Below are 26,603 nucleotides of genomic sequence, written 5' to 3'. Positions count from 1 at the left end.
GAAAGATGTTTGACGCATGTTGTTTTTTCAAATGCAATAAGTGACTCAAACTCACAGTGTTTTTAGATGGAGCAGCGTTTACAGAGCAGTACATCAATGACAAGCTGCGCATAAAAATAAAAAAATCACAGCCTTTGCGATTTTAAAATCGCGATAAGCCATCTCGATTTAAGTGCAATTACATGTAAATTGCGATTAATCGTTCAGCCCTAATGTTTATGTTTGGTTGTCTTCCAAAAATTCAGATTATAACAGCCTCTTACCCAAGTGTAGTTAGATATTTCTTATAACACAGTGTAGAGTTCCCCTTCGAAAGGGAATGTCTCAGGTTACGACTGTAACCGTGGTTCCCTGAAAAGGGGAATGAGACACTGCATCTTGTTGCCATGGCATTGGGTCTGCCTACACCTCTTCCTTAGACAAATTAATTGATTACTTGTGCTACTTCTGGGCACTTTGCTAATGATGTCTCGGACTGTCGCCAACCAATCAGGTTGGAATGCACGCTGATGCATCCCCATAGCATCCATCCAAAACGCAGTGTATTGTTCCCCTTCTCAGGGAACCATGGTTACAGTCATAATCTGAGACGTTTTGAGGAAGCATAACCATTAGGGCTGGGAGAAAAAAATATATTCCATAAATAAAAATAAAAATAATTCCAAAATCAATATTAATTCAAATTCAATTGCTTTATTTTTGTCCTTGCATGTAGATGAGGTTGACAGAAGTTAGACACTTTCTTCCAACAGAGGATGAAATGTGTCATTATCTATGAGTGTTGAGTGATGTAATATCCCAAGTGGACATGTGGAAGAGACGCGAGACTGAAAGCACTGAAAAGCCCTCACGCTACTCATATGCCGAGAGAGAGATAATACAGTCATGGTCAAAATTGATGGCACCCCTGATAAATATAATAAAAAATGGCTGTAAAAAATAAATCTGCATTGTTTATCCTTTTGATCTTTCATTCAAAAATTTCACAAAAATCTAACCTTTCATTGAAGTAAAATAATTGAAATTGGGGGGTAAATCACATTATGAAATAAATGTTTTTCTCCAAAACACGCTGGCCATAATTGTTGGCACCCCTAGAATTTTTTATGAGAAAAATATCTCTGAAGTATTCCCATTAATATTTACCTTTTTTAGCACACCAGGGTGACTAGGAACATGAAATTGTCCAGCTATGACTTCTTGTTTCACAGGAGTTTAAATATGAGGAAACACAAAGGCCAAATTCCCTTAATCATCCATCACAATGAGTAAAACCAAAGAATATAGTTCTGATGTGCAGCAAAAGATTGTTGAGCTTCACAAAATAGAAAGTGGCTGTAAGAAAATATCTAAAGAATTGAAAATCCCCATTTTGACCATCAGGGCAATAATTAAGAAGTTATAATCAACTAAAGATGTTACGAATCTGCCAGGAAGAGGTTGTGTGTCTATATTGTCTTAACGGATGGTGAGGAGGAAAGTTTGAGTGGCCAAAGACTCTCCAAGGATCACAGATGGAGAATTGCAGAGATTAGTTGAGTCTTGGTGGTCAGAAAGCCTAAAAAAAAATTATCAAACAACCCCTACATCACCACATGTTGTTTGGGAGGGTTTCAAGAAAAATGCTCCTCGCTCCTCCAAAAACAAACTCCAGCATATTCAGTGATCAGACACGACTGGATCTTCAAAAGGGACCGGATTCTGTGGTCAGATGAAATGAAAAAAGGGCTTTTTGGCAGCAAACCCAGCAGATGTGTTTGGTGCAAACAGGGATGAAGAGTCCCCCATGCCTACGGTTAAATATACTGCTGGATCTTATATGTTGTGGGCCTATTTTTTTTGCTGGAGGTCCTGGACATCTTGTTCAGATACATGGTATTATGGATTCTAGCAAATACAAACAGATAAAAAATCAAAGCCTGACAGCCTCTGCTAGAAATCTTATAATGGGCCGTGGTTGGATCTTCCATCAGGACAACGATCCAAAACAAACATCAAAATCAACACAAACATGGGTAACTGAGCACAAAATGAAGCTTCTGCCATGACCGTCACAGTTCCCTGACCTGAACCCTATAGAAAATGAGTGGGCTGAACTGAAGAGAAGAAGCACCAACATGAACTTGTGAATCTGAAGGATCTGGAGAGATTCTGTATGGAGGAATGGTCTCTGATCTCTTGTCAGGTGTTCTCCAAACTCATCAGGCATTATAGGAGAAGACTCAGATCTGTTATCTTGGCAAAAGGAGGTTGCAGAAAGTATTTAATAACAGGGTGCCAACAATTATGGCCAGCGTGTTTTGGAGAAAAACTTTTATTTTATAATGTGATTTACCCCCCACTTTCAATTCTTTTACTTCAATGAAAGGTTAGATTTTTGTGAATTTTTTGAATGAAAGATCAAAAGGATAAACAATGCAGATTTATTTTTTACAGCCATTTTTTATCATATTTATCAGGGGTGCCATCAATTTTGACCATGACTGTACAATAGAGCTGCACGATTCATCATTAAAAGATTGTGATCTCGATTCAAACACCCACGCAATCTTTCAATTCGTCTGTCTATTAAACTTTGACAAAATCATATTGCAACATTCAAAGCTGTGTTGGCGCTGCCGCTGAGTTGTCATGAAACGGCTTCACAAACAGTCTTTTCAACCTCATAGTATCATCATTTCTGTGATGCAACAGTTAAAATTACCATAGTACTTGGATAAAAAGTTCAAATATGAACACTGATGTCTACGATAACGATCAAAACGATCAGCTTTTGATAGAAACTTGGTGCTTAAAGGTGCCCTTGCATGGATTATTTTATTATTTTAGAATGTTTCCTAGGGTGCCCTTATAATGTTAGTATGTTTCTTAGATCAAAATGTTATGTTGTTATAATTTAGAAATAAAAGGCATTTTTCCTAGCCTGATTTTAGCCACTGATTTGAACACTCTGTTTGAAGGGGCGTGTCTGCTGTGAGACTTCAGTGTAAACGCCCACTGCTGAGATTGGCTGCTGTGAGACTTCAGTGTAAACGCCCACTGCTGTGATTGGCTGCTGTGAGACTTCAGCATAAGATCGTGTGAATGAAGATCTTATCATTGCAACGCAGTTTCTGCACTCTCACTAATGATTTCACCAATGCAAACATGATGTACGTACAGTAAGAGCTTCGTTGTGCAGTGTAACAGCGTCACTGATTTCATAACGAGTTTTGGCAAGTGTCCAGATAAACTCGCGCTGTGTGATTGACAGCTTGGGCGACTGGAAAGGGATTGTTCTTTGATCGCTATCTGTATATTAATCACAGTTGAAGTAAGATTATTTTCATCCTACTAAGAGAAACGACGTTAAGTTGATCGTTTAGTCACTGGCTTGATTTACTGATGCATAAACAGTATAGATGAATATCAGATGATGTCACCAACGTCTCCTCACTGACGTCACTCACTTCTAAAACTTGTCTGCCGCCATTTTGAGTACCTGATTCACGTCAGTCGCAAAGGAACTAAATAGCTATATCTTCAATATGTTGTGCGGTGGGGTGCAACAACAAAAAAGGAGACCCCAAAATATCCTTTTACAGGCGAAAAAAGACGCCGTAATTTGCGGGTGGGGCGAGTGGGACATATCCCCACCACTTTTGAAACAGCTCGTGGCATGAATGTACCAATACAAATAAACAAAACATCTCCAGTTAACTAGCAGAGCATTCATTTCGTTCGTTTGTTAAATAAGAGGCGATCTAGCGCTGAAATGTGTTGTTTCTGAAATCAAGTGATCAAAGTGCTCGTTGCCGCTGCGATCAGTGGCACGGATAACTTACTGTGTTTGTTTGTGGCTCGCGCACAGTCTTCACTCTGACGCACGCTTCAATGTGGAGAGACTCTCTATTCGTTCCGGAGAAATTACAAAACAAACTGAACACAAATTCACACTTTTGATGAGAAAAAAAAAAACCTATACGAGTGCGGATTAGAACCCAGAACCTCTGACACGCTTGGCAAAAGTTCTGCCCCTGGACCATTTAAATACACACTTAAAATAGTCGGATCAACATATAATATCATTGAATGCCAGGATTGGTAGTTCGGTAGCAGCAGACAGAGACTGTAAGTACGTATCAGGTATCGCGTAGGGATCACACCCTAACGATATTATTTTTTGAAAGTAGCGTTTCTTTTCATGGCAGTCGAGGTGCGAAATGTTGTCTTTCGTAGCCATTTACTGTATCCGTACGAAGCTGTAAATAGTAGCAAGCTAGCTAGTTAATGCTTGTCGGTACCATAGACAGTACCTGGTAGGTACTCAAGATGGCGGCAGTCAACTGGAAAAAGAGCGGATGACGTAAGAGGTCACGTGACTGATATTCATGTATTGAACGACTTTGAGAGAAAGATTATCTGTCTGAACTTGAACAATTACACATCAGACATTCACATAACCCACTGGTTCTTCAGAGGCTCAGATGAAGGAACTAAAACATACCTTTGTGTTCATTTGTACATCCAAACACTGAGCAACTGCCATGCTTCGCTCGTTTGCATGCCATGATGTCTCTCAAAGAAAAATGATTCGGACGATGATTCGGCTGCGCAGTTCCGCCTGACCTTGAACATGGGCTGGCATATGCAAATTTTTGGAGGCGTACATTAATGATCTCAACTGTTGCGTCACAGTCTGTGTTATGTGGAGATTCGGCTATTTTTCAGGGGTGTTTTTCAAAAACGAGATTTAAATAAGAAGGAGAAAACAATGGTGTTTGAGACTCACTGTATGTCATGTCCATGTACTGAACTCTTGTTATTTAACTATGCCAAGATAAATTCAATTTCAAATTCTAGGGCACCTTTAAAGTAAAACATTTATCAATTACATTGTTTTGCCACTAAGTGAAGACAAGTGACACTTAAAAAATGTATTTGTTATTGAATAATTTATTTAAGAGAATGTAGTATTGTATGATGCTTCTTGAAATAAAAGTCAGAAAGATGTGATGATTTGTTTTTGTAAATATGACTCATCTTATACATCATGTACAGTCTGTATAAGTGTATGATTTAACTTTTCCCCATGGTGTAGTGTTAAAAAAAAATTGCAATATATTGCAATATCGAATCGCAATACTTGTAGAATCGCAATTATAAAAAAACCCTGCAATACATATCGTATCGGTACCCAAGTATCGTGATGGCATCGAATCGGGAGATAGGTGTATTGTCCCAGCCCTAATAACCATACGTCAAGATAAGGGTAAATATGACATTCAACTTCTAAATCATGGTTCTCAAAAGTAGTTGTTAGTGCATCTACTGCAAATTCTCATTCAGGTCTAGCTCCACTTATGCCATGAAAGGAAAACGTGTCATTCTTTACATGTTTTCTCATTGATTACTTGGTTTTACTCTAAAATGATCACATTACAGAAGAGAAATGGGTTGTAAATGCTGTTGCCATTTTTATAAATAATTTAACTAAATTTAATAGAGATTTAAAAAATTGTCTTGGTTTGTGTTTGTCAGATTCCTAATCATTGCTCCGAGTGTCTTTCATGTTGGTGTGAAAGAACCCATAAGGATTCAGGTGGGGGAGGCATTGCTTGGCAAACCTGTGTCCTGTCAGTTAGAAACAGGGATGCGTACTCCGATGTCTTCACGGGAGACCAAACCAATCAGCAAAAAAGGACAGTTTGAGGAATTTAAGCTTGAGGTAAAGAAATAAACATTTAAATGAATAAATAGACCTGCATTTTCTTGTTATTTCAGGGTTTTTTTTCAATTCCAAACGTTTTTCGTAGAATTTAGTTATGTTTAAATAACTATGTCAAATAATTAGATATCTGGCTGTTCCGATATCATTTTCAAATTTATTGTTGAATAAAAAGTAGAAAAACATAAGCATGCCATTTTAGAAAGTTGTTGTGTATTAGGCTCATTTCTGTGTTTCCTCTTCAAGATATTTGCAAATAAAGTTTCAAAAATTAAATCTATCAATGGAGAGCCTCCTTATCTCAACCTGGCATGTGAAGTTGATGGTCAGAAATGGCAGACTCGCGTCCTGGTCTCCAAGCAGATCGGCTACATCTTTATTCAGACTGACAAACCCATTTACAACCCTAAACAGAAAGGTACAGTAAACACACTTGTAATTTCCTGTACTAATGCCAACAGTAAGAACATTTTAATGAAGCTGGATAGAAAATGAGTCCAAGTTCAAATTTACAAAAGCTGATAGGTAACAAAAATCGGCATGTAAATGTAACATTATTATTATTATTATTATTATTATTAAATGTATAAATTAAAAGTGTATGAAAAGAATGTGTATGACACCTGCAGTAGTATTCACCTTATTAATATCAGAATGAGACTTTTTGTGAAAGACTGCAGTATTTATTTACTTATGTAGTACTTATTTTTTTTACTTGCAGTGATTTTGGCCCCGATTTGGCCGTCTGAGAAAAATTTTGCAAATCCTAAAAGACTCCTCTGATCCTAGGCTAAAATCTGAAGTCTTTGACCATTAGTTTGACGTTCACAGACAGCCGATTAATGACTGTTGCGATCGAATTTGACCTCCGATGAAATTCTGGCAGTGTCAGAAGATTTGACTCGCAGTCCTGCAGTGTGACTTCTCCTACGACGACTGCATGACCAAAATAAACATTCAAGATTTTTTTGTAGCCATCATTTCAATCCCGCGTGTAATGCAGCTCACATCACCGAATGTGTCATTTGTAAAACTCTTGCGCACGTCCGTTTTTAATTGTCTTGACTGCTGTACAGTCTGACATCAGTGACAACTGAGATCTTACAGTGTGACATAGCTTAAAGCGAGGATCATGTTTGTACAGTCTGACAAGCAACAATCATAAAGGACAATAATAAATCACAGAGTGTGCACCCGGCTTTACTGGGGAGCCCCAATTACCTCTGAGTTTCACAAAAACGGCCAATGAAATTAGTGATTGCATGCCTAGCCACTCCCCCGGACACATGGGTATATAAGATGGAGGCCTGCATCCACTCATTCATTCATCCATGATCGCTATCTCATGTGGCTGGGCCACGAGCATGCTGAGACTGCATTCGTGGATGGTTCATGTTTTCATTGCGAGAATATGACCAGGGCGACATTGTGATCGTGACTCTCCTTCCTCATGAAGGCTGGAGTCCCCTCTGCTGCTACCCAGCCCGGTTCCTCTGCACAGCACAGGGCCTGGTTAGCACTCAGGGAGATCTGAGGGTAACAGTGGGACCTCCCACTCCTCCTGCTTGAGTTGCTGGCAGTGCTGCTCGCCCTTTCGGCTGCTGCTCCAAGGCAAGCACGAGTTGGTCCAAATGGACAACCTTGGGACAGTTGCGTACATCAACCACCAAGTCAGCGTGCACTCACGTCGCATGCCACATCTCGGCCGCCATCTCATCCTCTGGAGTCAGCAGCGGCTCAGGTCGCTCCGTGTCATTCACATTCCTGACGAGCTTAATCATGTGGCCGACATGCTCTCACACAGCTCATGTTCCCAGCAGAATGCAGAATTCATGCCCAGGTGGTCCAGCTGATTTGCAGTCGATTCAGGGAGGCCTAGGTAGACCTGTTTGCTTTCCAGGAATCCTCCCACTGCCCGCTATTTTATTCTCTGACTGAGGCACCCCTCGGCACGGATGCATTGGCACACAGCTTTCCCCCAGTGAGCCTGCTTGCAGAGACTTGCAGGGAGGATGAGGAGCAGGTTTTGATGGTTGCGCCTTACTGGCCTATCCGGACCTGGTTCTCAGACTTAATGCTCAATGTGACAGCCCCCCTTGGCGGATTCCCTTGAGGAAGGTCTTTCTTTCTCAGGGATGGGGCACCATATGGCATCCTCGTCCGGACCTCTGGAACCTCCATGTGTGGCTTCTGGATAGGATGTGGAGGACTTAAATGGCCTATCACCGGCAGTGGTAGATGCTATCACTTAAGCCAGAGCTCCCTCTACTAGGTAAGCTTATGCCTTAAAGTGGAAATTTGTTCACTGAGTGGTGCTCTTGGTGCTGAGAAGACCCCCGGAGATGGCCAATCAGTTCTGTGCTTTCCTTTCTGCAAAAGAGGCTGGAGCGAAGGCTCTTCCCCTCCGCCTTGAATGTGTATGTTCCTGGGATCTCTTTGTAGTCCTCTTCGGTGTACAGACAGCTCCCTTTGATCCCATTTGAGCCTTCTCTCACCTGATCTTGAGATCCCAGCCCGGAACATGCCCAAAGTTCCCACCACTCCCTTCCGGGACCAGGTGGTAGAGATGCGCGGTTGGAGGTGAAAAAAACATGAAAATACTCTGTGATAATCATTCACATTAAACTACACATTTTCTTGAGTGACTTCAGGTGATCATCTGAGTATGAGAGAGAGGGGGTGAGGGGAGAGGGAAAGAGATGTAGATGAAGTTGATTCGGAGGTGAGACTTTCGTCTCGATGGTGCACGGGAGCCAGTTCAAATGGTAATCTCCAGAGAGGTCCTTTTGTCCTCTCAGGGTCTGGTCACCCCCGAAACAGACTGTCCGGAATTTCCTAATTTATCAATTCTTACACACATTAAACACAACCACATACAACTAAGATGATACCAGACAATGAACTTGAGGAAAATTGGAGATTAACCCTCTGAGCCCGAAGAACGCGCTGGCGCGATGGATTTTTTCCTCATGGCACAAGTACACTCACAATAACAAAAAAACCTTGTGTTTTTGTACAATAAAGAAAATAAACAGGATGAGCTTTCTGAAAGACCAACGCATTCTCATCCTAGGGCGTCATACACTGACGCTTTTGACATTTCGTCTACATCCAACGCACATGGCACCCTTTAGCGTCAATATGACACGCACAGAGCTTTGTTCGGTTATGGGAAGGTTTAGGTCTGGGGTAGGGTTAGGGTTAGACCGCTAGGAGGCGCCTTCTGGCCCATATCTATCTGCGTCTCATATTGACGCTAAAGGGTGCCATGTGCGTTGGATGTAGACGAAATGTCAAAAGCGTCAGTATATGACGTCTTGGGATGAGATCGGGCTGGAAAGACGTCTGAATAAGGATCTGAAACTCAGCGAATACTTATCACACAAACATAAAACGTATGTCTAAAGAAAGCTTGAAATGTCTACTTTTAAATAAAACCATTCACATTTAAAACAAATATTCTCCAGCAATGTAATCTGTATGAAACTAAAGAGATGTACAGTTTCTCCTGGCTCAGCTAATTATCATTAGTGAACACACCCACGCACAGAGCGCACTATTCATAAGATAATGTGTTGTGGCGATCTATGCAAAATGGTAAACGCCCCCAACAATGCCTTAAAAATCATTAAGTTTCATCATAAGTTTCATTCACTTTCCTGCGCGTTTAAAAGATGGCATGCTACACAGGCGAGGAAGCTCTTCAGCTCGTCCTGGATAGTGACGAAGAGATCGCATTTTCCTCAGAAGAAGAGCGGGACTCCGACAATGAACGTTTGCATTTTGAATAGCGACTTGATCCAGCCGTGGATACAATTTCGGATGAGTACGCTTTTATTTATATTCATTGGATTATTTCCAAACTTCTATTTGGATATATTTTTAAAATGCAATTTATTCCTGTGATTAATTATTACTCCAGTCTTCAGTTTCACATCACATGATCCTCCAGAAATCATTTCAATATGCTCATTTGATGCTCAAGAAACATTTCTTATTATTATGAATGTTGAAAACAGTTGTGCACAATTATTTTTTCCAGAATTCTTTGATGAATAGAAAGTGTGTACAATTTTTTTTCCAGGATTCTTTGATGAATAGAAAGTCCAAAAGAACAGCATTTATCTGAAATAGAAATCTATTGTAACATTATTCACTACTGTTCAAAAGTTTGGGCTCAGTAAGAGTTTAGTTTTTTTGTTGATGGTGTTGTTTTTTAAAATAAGTTAATACTTTTATTCAATGAGTATGCCTTATATTGATCAAAAGTAACAGTAAAGAAGACATTTTTTAATGTTAAAAAAATCTTTCTATTTCAGAAAAATGTTCTTTTGAACTTTCAGTTCATCAAAGAATCCTGATATTATTTTTTACACAACTGTTTTCAACACTGATAATGATCAAAAATGTTTCTTGAGCAGCAAATCATATTAGAATGATTTCTGAATGATCATGTGACACTGTAGACTGAAGTAATGGTGCTGAAATGTTTGATCACATGAATAAATTGCATTTTAATATATATTAAAATAGAAAACATTTATTTTAAATTGTAAAAATAAACAGTTGTTGCTTTATTTTGGATCAAATAATTGCAGCCTTGGTGAGCAGAAGATACTTTTATTAAAAAAATAAAATAACGTACAGAATTTTAATGAATCACAGCATTATTCATGATGTTTCATGCCCTCAGCCATTCTGACAATTAGTGACTTACAAAAGTTAAATGACTATATTGTTTTATATGAAGGAGTGATCAGGATGATTTTCACATTGTTTTGAATAAACAGAGAAATAGAAATACAGTTCAATGGAAAACAGAACAGATGTGTGGGACTAATTAACAACCCATTAAACTAACTAGGGAACACAGGCAAAGTCAGGAAGACTGGAACAGAACCAAAACACACTATACAGGTGACAGTATTTATTATTATTATTATTATCCATCCATCCATCTTCTTCCGCTTATCCGGGGCCGGGTCGCAGGGGCAGCAGTCTAAGCAAAGATCCCCAGACTTCCCTCTCCCTAGACACTTCCTCCAGCTCTTCTGGGGGGACACCGAGGCGTTCCCAGGCCAGCCGGGAGACATAGACATATTATTATTATTATTATTATTATGAATAATAATAATGTGTATCTCGGGTCCTAAAAAAAATAAAAAAAAATAATTCTGGTTCCTACTAACTTAAGTTCATTTTAGTTGGCCCAGGAGGTGAAAGAACTACACATTTTCCATTTAGTCTCTCACATAATATATACACTCACCTAAAGGATTATTAGGAACACCATACTAATACTGTGTTTGACCCCCTTTCGCCTTCAGAACTGCCTTAATTCTACGTGGCATTGATTCAACAGGGTGCTGAAAGCATTCTTTAGAAATGTTGGCCCATATTGATAGGATAGCATCTTGCAGTTGATGGAGATTTGTGGGATGCACATCCAGGGCACGAAGCTCCCGTTCCACCACATCCCAAAGATGCTCTATTGGGTTGAGATCTGGTGACTGTGGGGGCCATTTTAGTACAGTGAACTCATTGTCATGTTCAAGAAACCAATTTGAAATGATTCGAGCTTTGTGACATGGTGCATTATCCTGCTGGAAGTAGCCATCAGAGGATGGGTACATGGTGGTCATAAAGGGATGGACATGGTCAGAAACAATGCTCAGGTAGGCCGTGGCATTTAAACGATGCCCAATTGGCACTAAGGGGCCTAAAGTGTGCCAAGAAAACATCCCCCACACCATTACACCACCACCAGCCTGCACAGTGGTAACAAGGCATGATGGATCCATGTTCTCATTCTGTTTACGCCAAATTCTGACTCTACCATCTGAATGTCTCAACAGAAATCGAGACTCATCAGACCAGGCAACATTTTTCCAGTCTTCAACTGTCCAATTTTGGTGAGCTCGTGCAAATTGTAGCCTCTTTTTCCTATTTGTAGTGGAGATGAGTGGTACCCGGTGGGGTCTTCTGCTGTTGTAGCCCATCCGCCTCAAGGTTGTGCGTGTTGTGGCTTCACAAATGCTTTGCTGCATACCTCGGTTGTAACGAGTGGTTATTTCAGTCAAAGTTGCTCTTCTATCAGCTTGAATCAGTCGGCTCATTCTCCTCTGACCTCTAGCATCAACAAGGCATTTTCGCCCACAGGACTGCCGCATACTGGATGTTTTTCCCTTTTCACACCATTCTTTGTAAACCCTAGAAATGGTTGTGCGTGAAAATCCCAGTTACTGAGCAGATTGTGAAATACTCAGACCGGCCCGTCTGGCACCAACAACCATGCCACGCTCAAAATTGCTTAAATCACCTTTCTTTCCCATTCTGACATTCAGTTTGGAGTTCAGGAGATTGTCTTGACCAGGACCACACCCCTAAATGCATTGAAGCAACTGCCATGTGATTGGTTGATTAGATAATTGCATTAATGAGAAATTGAACAGGTGTTCCTAATAATCCTTTAGGTGAGTGTATGTAGCATGTCACAAGTCAAAAAATTCATGTATGCATATTACTGTTTTGTTTTTACCTGGTTTACTGTGTTTCTCAGTTTTGTTCAGGGTCTTCACTCTGGACCACTCCATGCGACCAAAATCAATGATAGTTCTTGTCTCTATATATGTAAGTATGAAAGTACTAACACATTCTCTTACTGTCAATAATTCATTCTGAGTTTTTTTTATTTTTTATTATTATCTCATGAAATTGAGCGTCAATGTCAGTTCTGGCAGGCCAGGTAGTCAAGACGCTGCTAATGCTGTTTGCTAACAACACTGTCCTGTCAGCTGATCTGCTCCAGCTGAGCTGCATTAGCTTGTTAACTCCCCTCGCTGCTCAATGGCCAAGCTCAAACAAGGCGCCCTATTTAAAGCACATTCAGTTTGCTCATACATGCTTGCTGCTCGCTTCTGCTGCCCGCCACCTCCCCAGCTCCTCCTTATGCATAACGTGGCATTTGCTGTTATGTCATGTTGCCTGCTCTGTTCACAGGGGGATATTTTAGCTCTCACAGTCCTAAACTGTGTGAGCGTTCCCTAATGCTGCTGCTGCTGCTGTCCTCTGACTCTCTGCTATTTCATGGTGCTCATGAAAGGTCAGAGGACTCCCTGAACAGAGCCATACCGCCAAATTTAAATTCAGGAACATCAACTTGTTTGCAATCTATTCAATAAAAATTCTTTATTTTTATTATCTGTGTTCTTGACTTAATGGACCTGACAGAAATAGGATTATTCCTGTATCTTAAATTCTTGCCATAATGTATTGAGCAAAAATAAACTGTATGCTATTAGTATACTTATTTTAAACAAAATAAGAAAGGATGCTTTCAGTCTGCGTTTTGTCTACTTCTCAGAAATATACTTTATGTACCTCTCCGAAATATTAAAATGACACTTAAGTACACTTGACACATACTGATAGAGAAAAGTCTACTATATACTATAAAGTATATTTGGCCTATACTTGTACTCAATGTTTTGATCAAGATATATTTAAACGCATAGTTAAGTATGCAAAGTATACTTGGCTTGTAGTTGTTTACTATTTTGATTGATAGCCAATTAAATAAATTATTCACATGTCTTATAAACTTACATTGTTTAAAAATATTGATTTATTTTTATTGAAATAAAATATTATTAAATTATTAAAATAAAATAATGAATACCTAATTCTGAGAATGTGAACTGGTAGTGTAGGAGTTTACTTCAAATCTCCTAAATTCTCTCTCCATCATTTACAGAAATGTCTGGCAATCCATGTTTTAACTGTTAACTGTAGGGGAAGCTATTACGCTTTTCTTCTGAAATCTCCAGATCAAAACACAGACAAAGAAGCCGCAGAAACAAGCGATATAAACATTGCTCATGCACAAGTATCATCAAACATTAAAAAGCATATAAATCTGACAAAACTGCCTGACATTACCAAATTAAATCCCAACATAGGAAGAGGTCTAGGACTGAAACTGGGGGTATTGATGGAAGCGATCTACTTAAGGATTTTGATAAATTTTGATCATCATTCTAAATCCGTTCGGACATAGTCTTTGACCAATAAGTGATTTTCTCAGCTTTTTGTTAAGTGTTTTTTTTACAAGGGATGGAAGAGATGCCTAACTGACCTTTATATCCTCAGAATGCTGCTGGGAACAAGGTCAAGAAATCGACACACAAAGTTTTAGATGGCATTCTGTCAATGAGCTACCACATCCCTGATATTTCAAAGTACAGTCAATCTCATTTTCTATCTTAGTTAAATACCTTGAAGTATAAAATCTCTGATACTTACGGAAATAAATATTACTATGCTATTCAGTTTTTTAAGATGGCACCATTCTGAAGCTGCTGTATTTATCATCAGCCCATATACAGTGGATAAAATGTCTATGCACCCACAATGCCAGGTTCTTGTGATATAAAAGAATGAGACAAAGATAAATCATTTTAGAACTTTTTCCACCTTTAATGTGATCTATAACGTGAACAATTCAATTGAAAAATAAATCTTGAAATCTTTGAGGGGGAAAAATAAAAAAAACTAACAATAATCCGATTGCTTAAGTGTGCACACCCTTAAAGTAATACTTTGTTGAAGCACCTTTTGATTTTATTACAGCACTCAGTCTTTTTGGGTAGGAGTCTAGTAGCATGGGCCATCTTGACATGGCAATATTTGCCCACTCTTCTATGCAAAAGCGCTCCAACTCTGTCAGATTGCGAGGACATCTCCTGTGCACAGCCCTCCTCAGATCACCCCACAGATGTTCAATTGGTTTTAGGTCTGGGCTCTAGCTGGGCCATTCCAAAACGTTAATCTTCTTCTGGTGAAGCCATGCTTTTGTGGATTTGGATGTGTGCTTTGGGTCGTTGTCGTGCTGAAAGATGAACTTCCTCTTCATTTTCAGCTTTCTAACGGATGCCTGAAGGTTTTGTGCCAAAATTGCCTGGGCCCGGTTTCCCAAAGCGTTCTTATCTCTAAGTAGTTCTTAACCTATTCCTTAACCTCTCTCTTAACCTTATGGCACGATTCCCGAAACGTTTGTTCGCTAAGTATATCTTCTGTAAGTCACACTTTCGTAAGGTTGGTCTGGACCACTCTTAGCTTTACCTTATCACTGTTGCAGGTCTATATGAATATAATTCTGAAGTTTTAATACACCCAGAAAGTATTAAATTAGGCTAATTCAAGTGTTTTCATGCAAAGAATAAAATTGTCATTACACTGATTGTTGTTAGATTTTTAATTATATTATTATACAATATTATTAATTTAATTAAAACGCTCTTTTAAAGGCCAGTGAAAGCATAGGCTACTGTCAGTTAAGTCCTATTCGGACGCTAATATTGTTTCTCATGGGCTCGTCCGGTATTTTAAACATTTACAGGGGTAAGTCGGTGATTTTAGTGCCGTCCGAATCCATAATATCAGTGTTTTTCTCACCCAACCCGCGTAAAAATCCCTGGCCAAATTAGTACCTTCTGTTTTTTGACAAACAGGTTGTGTGGTAATTTAATTGCCGTCTGAATCCACATCTCTGAGTTTACAAGAGATTCAAAATTCACGGTTTAAATCCTTTTTGATCACTGCCGAGCACCGTACGCAAGATGTAAACTTTTATTACTGAAATGCTGGAAAGTATTTACAAGAACAATATTTCATCGCAGCTCCACCTCAGCGAACAAAAATGGGAAAGAGAAGAAGGCACGTACATTTTTGAAAAGGTTATTGTGGCAGCAATATATGTTACAATTTTAAAATATGTAGGCTAGGCTATTATAGGCTATTATAGTTTGGATTATTTTTTTATAATATCCAATAATCATAATAAATTGCAATTTCAACTATTTCTGAAGTGCTTCTTTAATAAAGAATACCGCTTTCTAACATAAACAGCCCCTGCACGAGAGAATAACAATTCAGCACCATCGCTACGGACAGCGCCGGGTAACGTCGCACGTTAGAAGGTATATCTTAAGCAGCTTCCTAAGGTATGGTTCGGGGAACACACTTAGGAACATAAACAACTTTGGTAAGATATACCTTTCGAGCTTTCTTAGCGCGCTAAGAGTGAGCGTTATCGGGAAACCGGGCCCAGGTATTTGGAACTGTTCATAATTCCCTCCACCCTGACTAATGCCCCGGTTCCAGCTGAAGAGAAACTGTCCCAAAGCATGATGCTGCCACCACCATGCTTCACTGTGGGTATGGTGTTCTTTGGGTGATGTGCAGTGTTGTTTTTGAGCCAGACATACCTTTTGGAATTATGGCCAAAAAGTTCAACCTTGGTTTCATCAGACCATAACACATTTTCCCACATGCTTTTGGGGGACTTGATGTTTGTTTTTGCAAACTTCAGCCGGGCTTGGATGTTTTTCTATGTAAGAAAAGGCTTCCGTCTTGCCACCCTACCCCATAGCCCATTCATATGAAGAATATGGGAGATTGTTGTCACATGTAGCACACAGCCAGTACTTGCCAGAAATTTCTGTAGTTCCTTTAATGTTGCTGTAGGCCTCTTGGAAGCCTCCCTGACCAGTTTTCTTCTTGTCTTTTCATCAATTTTCAAGACGTCCAGTTCTTGGTAATAACTCTGTTGTGCCATATTTTCTCCACTTGATGATGACTGTCTTCACTCTGTTCCCATGGAATATCTAATGCTTTGGAAATTCTTTTGTACCCTTCTCCTGACTAATATCTTTAAACAATGAGATCCCTCTGATGCTCTGTGGACCATGGCTTTTGATTTGAGATGCAACTAAGAAAATGTCAGAAAAATCCTACTAACAGCTGAACTTTATTTGTGATTAATCAGAGTCATGATGTCTTAAAATGATGGCAGGTGTGTAATGACTTCTATTAAACATGAGTTTGAATGTGATTGGTTAATTCTGAACACAGCCACATCTCCAGTTATAAGAGGGTGTGCACACTTATGCAACCAGGTCATTGTAAGTTTTTTATTTTTCATTTTTTTCCCCTCAAAGTTTTCAGTTTGTTTTTCAATTGAACTGTTCACGTTATAGGTCACATAAAAAGTGAAAAAAGTTCTGACATGATTTATCTTTGTCTCATTCTTTTACATCACAAGAACCTGGCATTTTAACAGGGGTGTGTAGACTTGTTATATCCACTGTAAGATGTTTATTTCAATTTCTCCAGACCTGGTGTATGGAAGATTACAGCACATTACAAAGGTGACGAGAAAAATCCTGCAGTGTGTCAATTCAGGGTCCAGAAATTTGGTAAATGAAATTAAACTAGACATTTGTATTTATATATAAACAAATAACTTTATTCACAGATATCGTATTGCATCTAACTCAAATACAATGCATTTTTGTCAGTTCCTCCCAGTTTTGAGGTTACTGTTCAGTCAGAGAAAGCCTTTCTGCTTGTGAATGCGGAGACATTCACATTCACCATTCAAGCCTCGTAAGTTCACATTCAGATCAAAAACACTCTTCAAGAGATAGTTTACCCCAAAAGAAGAATTTTGTCATTATTTACTCATCCTTATGCCATTCCAAACCTGTATTTTGAGGTGAACTATTCTATTAATGGTATCAATGTGAAATTACTAAATTTGAGACAGTAGATTAATTGTTTTTAATTTTTAATCATTTGAAAGATACACATATGGCAAGGTAATTGATGGTGCTTTCAACTGTTGGTTTGGGATGAAAAAACACGAGTCACAAAATAATCCTGGAGAAATCAAATTCATCAAGGGACTGGAGAAAACTGGATCTGTGAGTAGAAACCGTTATCTATTTAATCGCCAAGAAGAGTAAGTACACTCATAGATTACTATATACTCATAGATCACTCTTTAATATTGTTTCATGGTGTTTTTCCCCTTTTTAGGTGAAAGGAGGCCGTGCTGAGATTACAGTTAAAATTTCAGAAATAAAGCATCTCCTGGATTCAACATTAGAAAATTTGGCAGTGATTCAGGCACAATTCTACATTGCTGTCACAGTCACAGATATTTTAAGTAATCAATCGTGACATGAAATCATTTTTGTCAAAGTTAACTGAACTTTAAAGACTAAGGGCCAGATTTATTAACAGCTCGTGCCAACACAAACCCAATTTTGGCGTTAAAACTACTGTTATGATTTACTAAAGACACGCAATGAGGCATGCACAGATATTTTTGCAGCTGACCTTATTGCATATGCATTTGTTGGATTTTCCCTTTCATAGGCATGAAATTATGGGGGGAGAGTATTTAAATAAATCATGCAATGGGATTGCTAAGGTTTTCTGTATATACTGGTATTTGCGCCATTATTTAACATTGAACAAAAAAGAGTCTTAATCTATTTTGCTCCTGACATGGCTGCATCTGTCTTCTTTCTGTGTCAGTTTTTTTTTTTTTTTAATTGTCAGTGGTTTACTCGCAGAACTTTCAACTACCATCTGTGCTTTTATGGGATTGCAGTCTTATGCTAATTTGCCCTGTTTAGTAAATCTGGCCCCAAAAATGCAAGATTAACTGAACAGACTATTGATTAAACAGACAAACCAATGTAATTTGTCTGCATGTGCTATGTAGCCTAATGTTAAGATGCCTACAGTTCTATAGTAAACATTTCTTAGCTGAAAAGTTAATTATTATATATATTTTTTTACCTAAAATGTCTGTGCACCTCTCATAAGGTGGTGAGGTACAGAAATCAGCAGCTTTCGTTCCCGTTGTTTTGAGACCATACAATGTGGATCTGTCTCGGACAAGATCGTTCTACACACCTACATTTCCCTTTCAAGCGGTGGTAAATAAAACACCATTTGATATAATCAAACTTCTATTCACAATACTATGCATCATAATGATATTGTCAGTCATAAAGGATTATGCTTGCAGTAATTCATAATGGTAGCTTTCAGTCTATAATGGAAAACATTTTGCTGATGATTTTGGGATAGGGTAACAGTGGTTTCTGTTTTTTATTAGGTCACAGTCCATCACCCAAATGGTTCAGCAGCTGAAGATGTTCAAGTGAAGTTAGATGTCTCAAGCACCAAAGAAAAGTCCATAAATATTAAAACTAATAAAGAGGGAATTGCATTTCAAAATTTCAATTTGGAAGGAACACCACATTCCATTTCAGTGCAGGTTAAACGATCAAAGAATAAAGTTATTTTAATACCTGTGAAGGCTGTTTCACACTGCTGGCAAAAGCATTAGGTCTCATTCACTAACTGTGCGAGTGCATGAATTTGAGAATGAAATTTGCATATGAACGTTTTCATGAACAAATCATGATTCATCAGTAACTTTTGTTCTAAAATTCATTCTAATTTGATGTAAAAATGTAGGAACAACCGAAACCACTCAAAAATAGCCTACTCTTCCTGGCCTTATATAGATCTTAGATCTGAGCCGCAGTGATGACCATCCAAGGTGGAGCCAGGTTGCCAGAGGACTGAGCCCAGGCAAGCTGGAGGGAAGGCAGAGCCTGACAGAGCCGAAGGGGTGGAGGGATGAAACGTAACTGAAGGCCTGTAAATTAGTGGCACATGCAGGATGATGTTTGACCAAGGCAGAGCCGTAAGGATGATGGTCCCAGGTCGAGCCGAGGGAGGGAGGAGCCAAGGTGGAACCGACAAGTCGTGTTCAGTGGCTGGGCGCAAGGATCCTCATGAATGAGCAGAGCTGGAGACCGGAAGACCTGTGGTAAATCTACACGACAGAGTGGCAATGGAGTGTAGGGGCTGAAGGGAATGAGAGGAGGTGGGGCAGAGGAACTGGCTGAACTGGGAAAAGGAGGTGGGAGAGGGAGGCTGGGTGGGAACACTGGAGTCACAGGAGACTTTGAGCTGGGAAGAACCAGCAGAGGCACAGGAGACTTTGAGCTGGGTGGAACCAGAACCGTAGAACGAACGTGACAGCGCAGCCAGAGAGCAGAGCAAAACAAAACTCTACGTTCGTTCTACGTCACGACGCTTCCTACGCTACGTCCTACGTCATACGCCAGCATCCATCTCCATGAACGGGCGTCGACCGCTACCGGAAGCCAGTTATTTTCGTTTATAAAGTTTTAAATATGTATATTTTTACGACAAAATTCTGCTCTGGCGGCCCCTGACAAAAAAGGGAGCAAGTCAAAAGAAAGAGACTTTCTCAAATAGAACACTCCAAATTCTTTTTGTGATAAGGTAATCCAAAAATAAAATAAAATAAATGCAGTAACAGTGTATGAAACCCATTGTTGATATTTACTACTTTTACTATTATGTATTAAGTTACAACATACAAGGATTTTGTGGGTGGTGTGAAACAGGCCAAAAAAACAACAAAAAACTTTTAGTTACTATATTCTACATTATTACATGATTATGGGGCTGATTATTACTATGTACATTTTTGATTGATTAATTTCAACAGGCAACAGTAGATGGTTTCAAGTCAACAAAAGAAGTGCGCCCAAAGAAATCCACAAAAAACAGCTTCCTGTATCTGAGTGTGACTAATAAAGTCCTGTCATTAGAAGATTCTCTAGATGTTGCATTTTATGTCAGTGGCAATCCAGTAGAAGGGCAAATATATTACATGGTAAGTAATGTATTAAATGTTCCTTCGACTACATGTGGTGAAATGTCTAATGTTTTTAATATACCATTGGTCAAGATTTTTTTTTTTTAATGTATTCTCAGAAAAAAATATTATTTTAATATCTTACTCAATTTTCCTTCTGTGGCACATTTATTTTGATTTACAGAAAGCATGTTTAGATATTTTTACTGCACTCGTTAGGATTTTTTTCATTACGATTTACTATTTTATAAACCTCAGAACTCTTGAGAAATATGTGCATCTCTTCAGATTGTCAGCAGAGGCATGCTGAGAACAGCAAGCTCTGTTGCATCAGGTTCTACAGTCAAAATATCCATCCATATCAGCCCAGAGATGATCCCGTCCTTCAGAGTGATCGCCTTTTACTATGACACAGATGGTGACATCATTGCAGACTCAGTGTGGGTAGATGTAGAGGACAGGTGTGAAGGAAAGGTAAGCAGATACTAAAATGCTTTTAATTTTTTTTAACACCTTACAATGTTTTTGTAATTTTATGTCAGAATTATACAGTACAGTAAAATATTTCCAAATGTTTACAGTTCTGCTTTCCCATCTCCTGTTTAGCTTGAGATAAAACTGAATGGCAATCATAATTATGAGCCAGAAGATTCAGCTGAGCTTGACATTGATGTTGGAACACAGAATGCAAAAGTGGCCTTACTAGTTGTGGACAAAGCCATTTATGCCCTGGGCTCTCAAAACAAACTCACTCCAAAACAGGTGTGTTGCACTAACTAGCACCTATTGGTTTCTGAAAAACCAGAAATAGACCTACATATAAGATAAACCCAAATTTGTTCTTGAGTTTTTGTTTTTTTACTGTTTCTCATTTTCCTGTTCGAAGGTGTTCACCTCCATGCAGTCTTATGATCTGGGCTGTTCATATGGTGGTGGAGAGAACACAGCTGCTGTTTTTAATGACGCTGGTCTGGCCTTCATCTCACACTCGACCACAATCCGTTCAATGATGAGAAAAGGTGCTAAATGATGCTGTAGCAAATTAGCTCAAAGGGGAAATATCAATAACTAATCATAACTTATAATTAATTACAAATATTTGGATCAGTTAATTGAATTAACTTGATGTATCAGAATTAACATTACAATCAGTTAACCTGCTCGTCCAGTGAACACTCTATTTTGGCTGTCTATCAAAAGTTAAAAATCTTTATTGTCAGATGTACTTGGTACAATGAAATTGTTATTTTATTATAATATACAAGCATACATATAAAAGGACAAGGCAATAAAACATAGAAAACATCCCATAAATGACAAACCAGGAATGTTGACAAACCAGGAATGCTGCAGTGCAGGTATCGATAAATCGACATTCGAATTAAAGTGTTGAGTGTCTACTGTATGTAAAGTTGGTATTTGAATTGTCCACGCCTATCAGTTAAATGCAGTATGAGGTAGTGCAAAGTCCAGTAGGTAAAGTGCAGAGGGGCTTATCTAATCCTGATGGTCCAGGTGGAAGTGGCAGTGGGTGTCAACCATTTATCAGTCTAATGGCCTGGGAGTATAGACTGTTCCGGAGCCTGGGTGTTCTGGACGCAGTGCTCCTGAATCACTTGCCGGACTTCATGAGGATGAAGAAATTGTGGGTGGTATGAGTGGGGTCGCTGATAATGTTGCTAGTCTGTTTGTAAATCATTTTATTGTTGATGTCCTGCAGTGAAGGGAGATCTGTCCCTGTGATTTTCTGGGCCAACTTTATCACCGTCTGTAGTGCCCTTCTGTCATGTGCTGTGCTGTTACCAGACCACAAAGCAAGTTAGCACACTCTCCATAGTGCATCTGTAGAAGTTATGGAGTATATGTGGTGACATATACTTACCAGTTTCATTGTGTTCTGCGTCAACTTGAGGTCTTCACAGATGTGGACACCAATGAACTTATAACTGACCACTCTCTCTACCTAAGCTTCTCTGATCAGTAGTGGCTGATAGACATGCTCATTCCTCCTCCTGTCCACAACCATCTCCTTGGTCTTACTGATGTTAAGTGTGAGGTTATTAGCCTCACACCATGTGACCAGTTCCAACACTTCCTTCTGGTAAGCAGTCTCATCTTTGCCTGTGACAAGACCAATGACTGTGGTGTCATCTGCGAATTTTATGATGACATTGTTGGGCTGGGTAGCGACACAGTCATGTGTGAAAACAGTGTACAGTATGGGACTGAGTACACAGCCTTGAGGAGTGCCCGTGTTCATTATGCTGGTGCTGGAGAGGTGTTTTCCAGTGCGAACACGTTGTGGTCTACTGTGAGGAAGCTCCAGTATCCAGTTATACAGTGTAGAAGGCAGCCCCAGGTTATGCAGCTTGGTTATGAGTTTTGAGGGGATGATAGTATTGAATGCCGAACTATAATCAATAAAGGGTAGTCTGGCATAGCAATCTTTATTTTCCAGGTGAGTCAGAATTTTGTGAATAGCAAATGAAATGGCATACTCTATGGATTTATTTGTCCTATATGCAAACTGTAGTGGGTCCAGGTTTGTTGGCATGATGCTCAGAATGTGTTTTTTGACGAGACTCAAAAAACGTCACGAGAACCGCTGTGAGAGCCACTGTTCTGTAGTCGTTAAGACAAGAAACTCTGTCTTTCTTTGGAACAGGAATAATAGTGGACTTGAAACAGAATTGGACTGTAGCCATGCAGGGTGAGGGAAAGATTAAAGATGGTCAGTTCTGAAGCACACAGCTTGAGGACACGTCCTGGGATGTTATCTGGACCTGCCGTCTTGCGTGTGTTCATTCTACACAGTGTAAACCTGATTAGGGGTACAAGTATCAACTCTCAGAAAGGGTATTTTTCATGGTCACAGAAAAATAATTATTTCTCAGCATGTACAGCGCTTAGAGCGTGTAGCAAGATCAGGAATCGTTTAAGTGACATCAATCTGCAGGCAGAATCAGAACCTGGGAACTCATACAGTCCTTTGCAGTTGAAGAAGTTTGTGAAGTCCCTGAGGAAGGTTTTGATGGTTCCGTGTGTCCATTTATACTCTGATTAATGTAACAAACACATGCTGCATTCTGTGAGAAGTGTGAGTCATTAAATGAGCATTCATTTGAAAGGAGACAAGATATAGGTGGGGGTTACATTAACTAGTAGTTCTATAAAATTACCCTTTGGGGTTGTCTCATACAATTTTCACACATAGTAAAAATTGTTGGTTTGTTGGTTGGGTGTGGGTTTTTAAATATTACTTGTTACATATACTGTAGCAAATAACTGTGCATGTCTGTTCGGACCAGCCGTTACAGTGCCAAACTCTTCTCCATTTCAGTACATGAGAAATGGAAACCTAATGCAAATTTTATGTTTTTGTTTTCAATCAGTGCTTAAAAAGAAACGGACTGGTACTGTGCTTATTGCCTTTACATGAAAGGTTTGTTATAATATGGAAATAATATTTTCCAATTCATTGTACTTCCAGGTTTCAGCTGCGAGTCTGGTTTTAGACGCAACAAACGCTCTACAGATATTCAAACAGAAATGGCTAAAAAAGGTATAGTATTGTCAGCTGAATTTTTGTTTACCTTTTGTATCAATTATCAAAACTCATCTGAGTTATTTTAGGATTTTTATTTATATAGTATTATATTTTTAATATTTTTCATTAGCTTTTATTTGTATATTTTCAGTTATCATTTAAATTTGAATATTATGTGCTTTTATCATTTTTTTTATTTTTTTTCTTATTTTCAGTAATTGTATTGCTTCAGCTTAAAATGATTTATTTCATTTAACTACCGAGGCAACATTTACAATTTTCATTTAAGTTTTTTATTAATTAAGTTTTTGTTTTTCATCTAATATTTATATTTTATTTTATTTCAGATTTATTTTAATTACCAAAACCCATTTTAATAGTTTGTTTTAGTTGTAGTTTCACAACACTCATGTGTATCGATGTTTTTTTCTGCCACGGAATAGAAAAAAGTCAGAATTAAAAAAATTTATTCCATGGCGAAAATAAGTTTTCTTAGATATAAGTCTCTTTTTAAACTGAATTTTTCAAAAGCTGTGTAGGAGCTAACACATTGCAAGTAGCGTGCATTACGTAAACTTTTTGATGTAGTGAAGTAACAAATGACTTTATACATTTACATATCAAAATTTGAGTAGCAAAAAAAAGTAATTCACAATACCTTTCAGTTTAATTCATTTGCTTAAAAAAGAACTTGGTTAAAAAAAAAAAGTGTGGGTTAAAAGGCAGGCTTACAATACATGACATTTTGCTGGATTTTGCTGTCTGCAACAAAGCCCCCGGACCATGGCCAAATCTGTGCTCGTTGCGGTCGCTGATGCTTGTTAAATAAGAGCATATAAGAGACGTGATCTGAGCCTGTCTCGAGCTGTCATAGACACTGTGATATTTTCAAACCTCTTTGATATTATCGCCATATTATTATATTAACGTGATCTTGTAGTGTGAGCGATGGAACAATATGGTAAAGTGCTCTAATGATATTGTGCAACTTAATATAGGCTACATGAATGCAAGGCGACAATTTGATCATAACTGTTTTATCATAATAAACTAACAAGAACTATTTTAAAATGTATTTAAAATTTGCATATAATACTTGACATTATGATACATTTAATTTAACATCAGTTTTTGCTTAATGGACAGCCAGCCCACATGTATTTCTGCCCAATTTTCTTTTTTTGTCTCACCTTTTTTCTGCACATATGACTCGAACAGCGAGCATGAGCTGCTCTCTATGTCTTATGTGAATTTGTGTGAGAAAACGTTTTTTTTCCGTTGTTAGTTGGGGTTTCCGCATGACCAAAGATCTTGTAGTTTGTGTGCCTTATAAAATAGTACATTGTAAAAAACATGCGTGTACACAATAAATCAAATAATTAATTTAAAATGTTAGTACATAGTACTATTAATTTTTATAGTGGTTAATTAAAAAGTTCAATGAAAATTACTGAGCACATCTAATATAATTTTTTTTGTTGTTGTTGTTGCTATACATAGCCTTTATGCATGATATTTTTCAATTTATGTTTTGATGAGATTGAGAACTTAGACCAGACTTGAACTGGTTTTGCTTTTAAAGTTGTGCAATTACTGTCAACTCCTCCTGCTCATTATTATTTTTGTTCCTTAGAGGCTGCATTTAAGATAGATGAATTGCAGAAATGTTGTCGCCATGGTTTCACCCTGGTTCCTATGAGGTTTGCTTGCAAGCACAGAGCAAAGAGAGTGAGCAAAATGGGAAACAGAAACTGTGCAAATGCCTTCCAAGAGTGCTGTGAGTTTGCAACCCAGCTAAGAGACAAAAAAAGGGAAGAGGACCCGAAGAAAAGGGATAGAAAAAGTAAGTATAGCCTCTAATGAAAAGCTATCATGCAGGCACAAGTCAGTGAAAAACTAAAAAACTAAAAGTGCTTTCAAAATGTCATATCTGCTTTGGTTTTGTTTCATGTTCATGTCTTTCATGTCTGATTGTGGAATCTAGTCTTGCCATGTGATTCCCTGTTCCCATCATGTGGTCCTGTCATGTGCTTTCTTTGTTCACGTGTCTTGATTTCATTGGTTCCTTTGTTTGATGTGTCAGGGGCTGCATCCGAAATCACATACTCTTTATTTTAACAAGTAATTACTTCATGAATGCTAAAAAAAAGTGCATTCTGATTCTTTGTATGCATGTGTTCAGTATGAATGTAATCCAGACGTGCTACATCCGGCATGTTGTCATTATCATATATCTGACTTACCAGTGTCAGTTGCGTCGCTTCACTGCCATTCACAAATCCTCTATATGGCCTCATGGGATAGTAAAGTGTCCATCATATGCACACTTCAGAATCTTGCCGGAAATAGTAGGTCATCCGGGTACTTTTTGCCTACTCTTTCATGAATACTGTGAAATCGGACATACTTCTTTTTTCACATTTTCTTTTTCACCTGCTACATAGTTGGGAAGTATCAGATGCAGCCATGTTCTTATTGGTTCTTGTTTTATTAGTTCTGTCTGTTCTGTTGCTTTTGTCATGTGATCCTCATAGTCTTGTTTTTAAGCCCTTATGTGTGCCATGTTACTTTGTTGAGAGCTGATGGAGCCAGGGTTGGTGGTTCGCAACACTGGACTGTTGCACTGATTGCAAGAAGATACCGTAGCTTTGGCAGTGATCCGGAAATAAAGGATGAACATTGTAGTGGGAATAAATAGTGGAAAATAGTTCATCGGAAAAGAAAGTAAACCAGTAGTCAAGGATCATACGGATAGTGGACAGGAAAATCATACGGGTAGGAAAAATAACAAAAAA

The 26,603-nt window shown here is 38.6% G+C and overlaps 1 protein-coding gene across 2 annotated transcripts in view; it reads left to right on the top strand.

Annotated features, from left to right (window-relative positions):
- Positions 1-26,603, top strand: part of LOC311066895 (complement C4-like) — an 80,928-nt gene that overhangs the window by 11,753 nt on the left and 42,572 nt on the right. For both annotated transcript variants that reach the window (XM_084088332.1, XM_084088331.1), the window contains exons 2-17: positions 5,521-5,707; positions 5,954-6,125; positions 12,267-12,337; positions 13,856-13,944; positions 16,880-16,962; positions 17,065-17,152; positions 17,349-17,469; positions 17,585-17,714; positions 18,383-18,495; positions 18,678-18,839; positions 20,112-20,279; positions 20,550-20,735; positions 20,868-21,023; positions 21,148-21,280; positions 23,752-23,823; positions 25,442-25,651. In XM_084088332.1, coding sequence (XP_083944458.1) covers positions 5,521-5,707; positions 5,954-6,125; positions 12,267-12,337; positions 13,856-13,944; positions 16,880-16,962; positions 17,065-17,152; positions 17,349-17,469; positions 17,585-17,714; positions 18,383-18,495; positions 18,678-18,839; positions 20,112-20,279; positions 20,550-20,735; positions 20,868-21,023; positions 21,148-21,280; positions 23,752-23,823; positions 25,442-25,651 — 2,141 coding nt within the window. The remainder of the gene's footprint in view (positions 1-5,520; positions 5,708-5,953; positions 6,126-12,266; positions 12,338-13,855; positions 13,945-16,879; positions 16,963-17,064; positions 17,153-17,348; positions 17,470-17,584; positions 17,715-18,382; positions 18,496-18,677; positions 18,840-20,111; positions 20,280-20,549; positions 20,736-20,867; positions 21,024-21,147; positions 21,281-23,751; positions 23,824-25,441; positions 25,652-26,603) is intronic.

This window comes from Abramis brama (assembly GCF_963993115.1).
Source record: "Abramis brama genome assembly, chromosome: 17".
Lineage (NCBI taxonomy): Eukaryota > Metazoa > Chordata > Actinopteri > Cypriniformes > Leuciscidae > Abramis > Abramis brama.
Note: the sequence above shows the minus strand (reverse complement) of the source record. Positions and strands in the feature narration are given on the sequence as shown.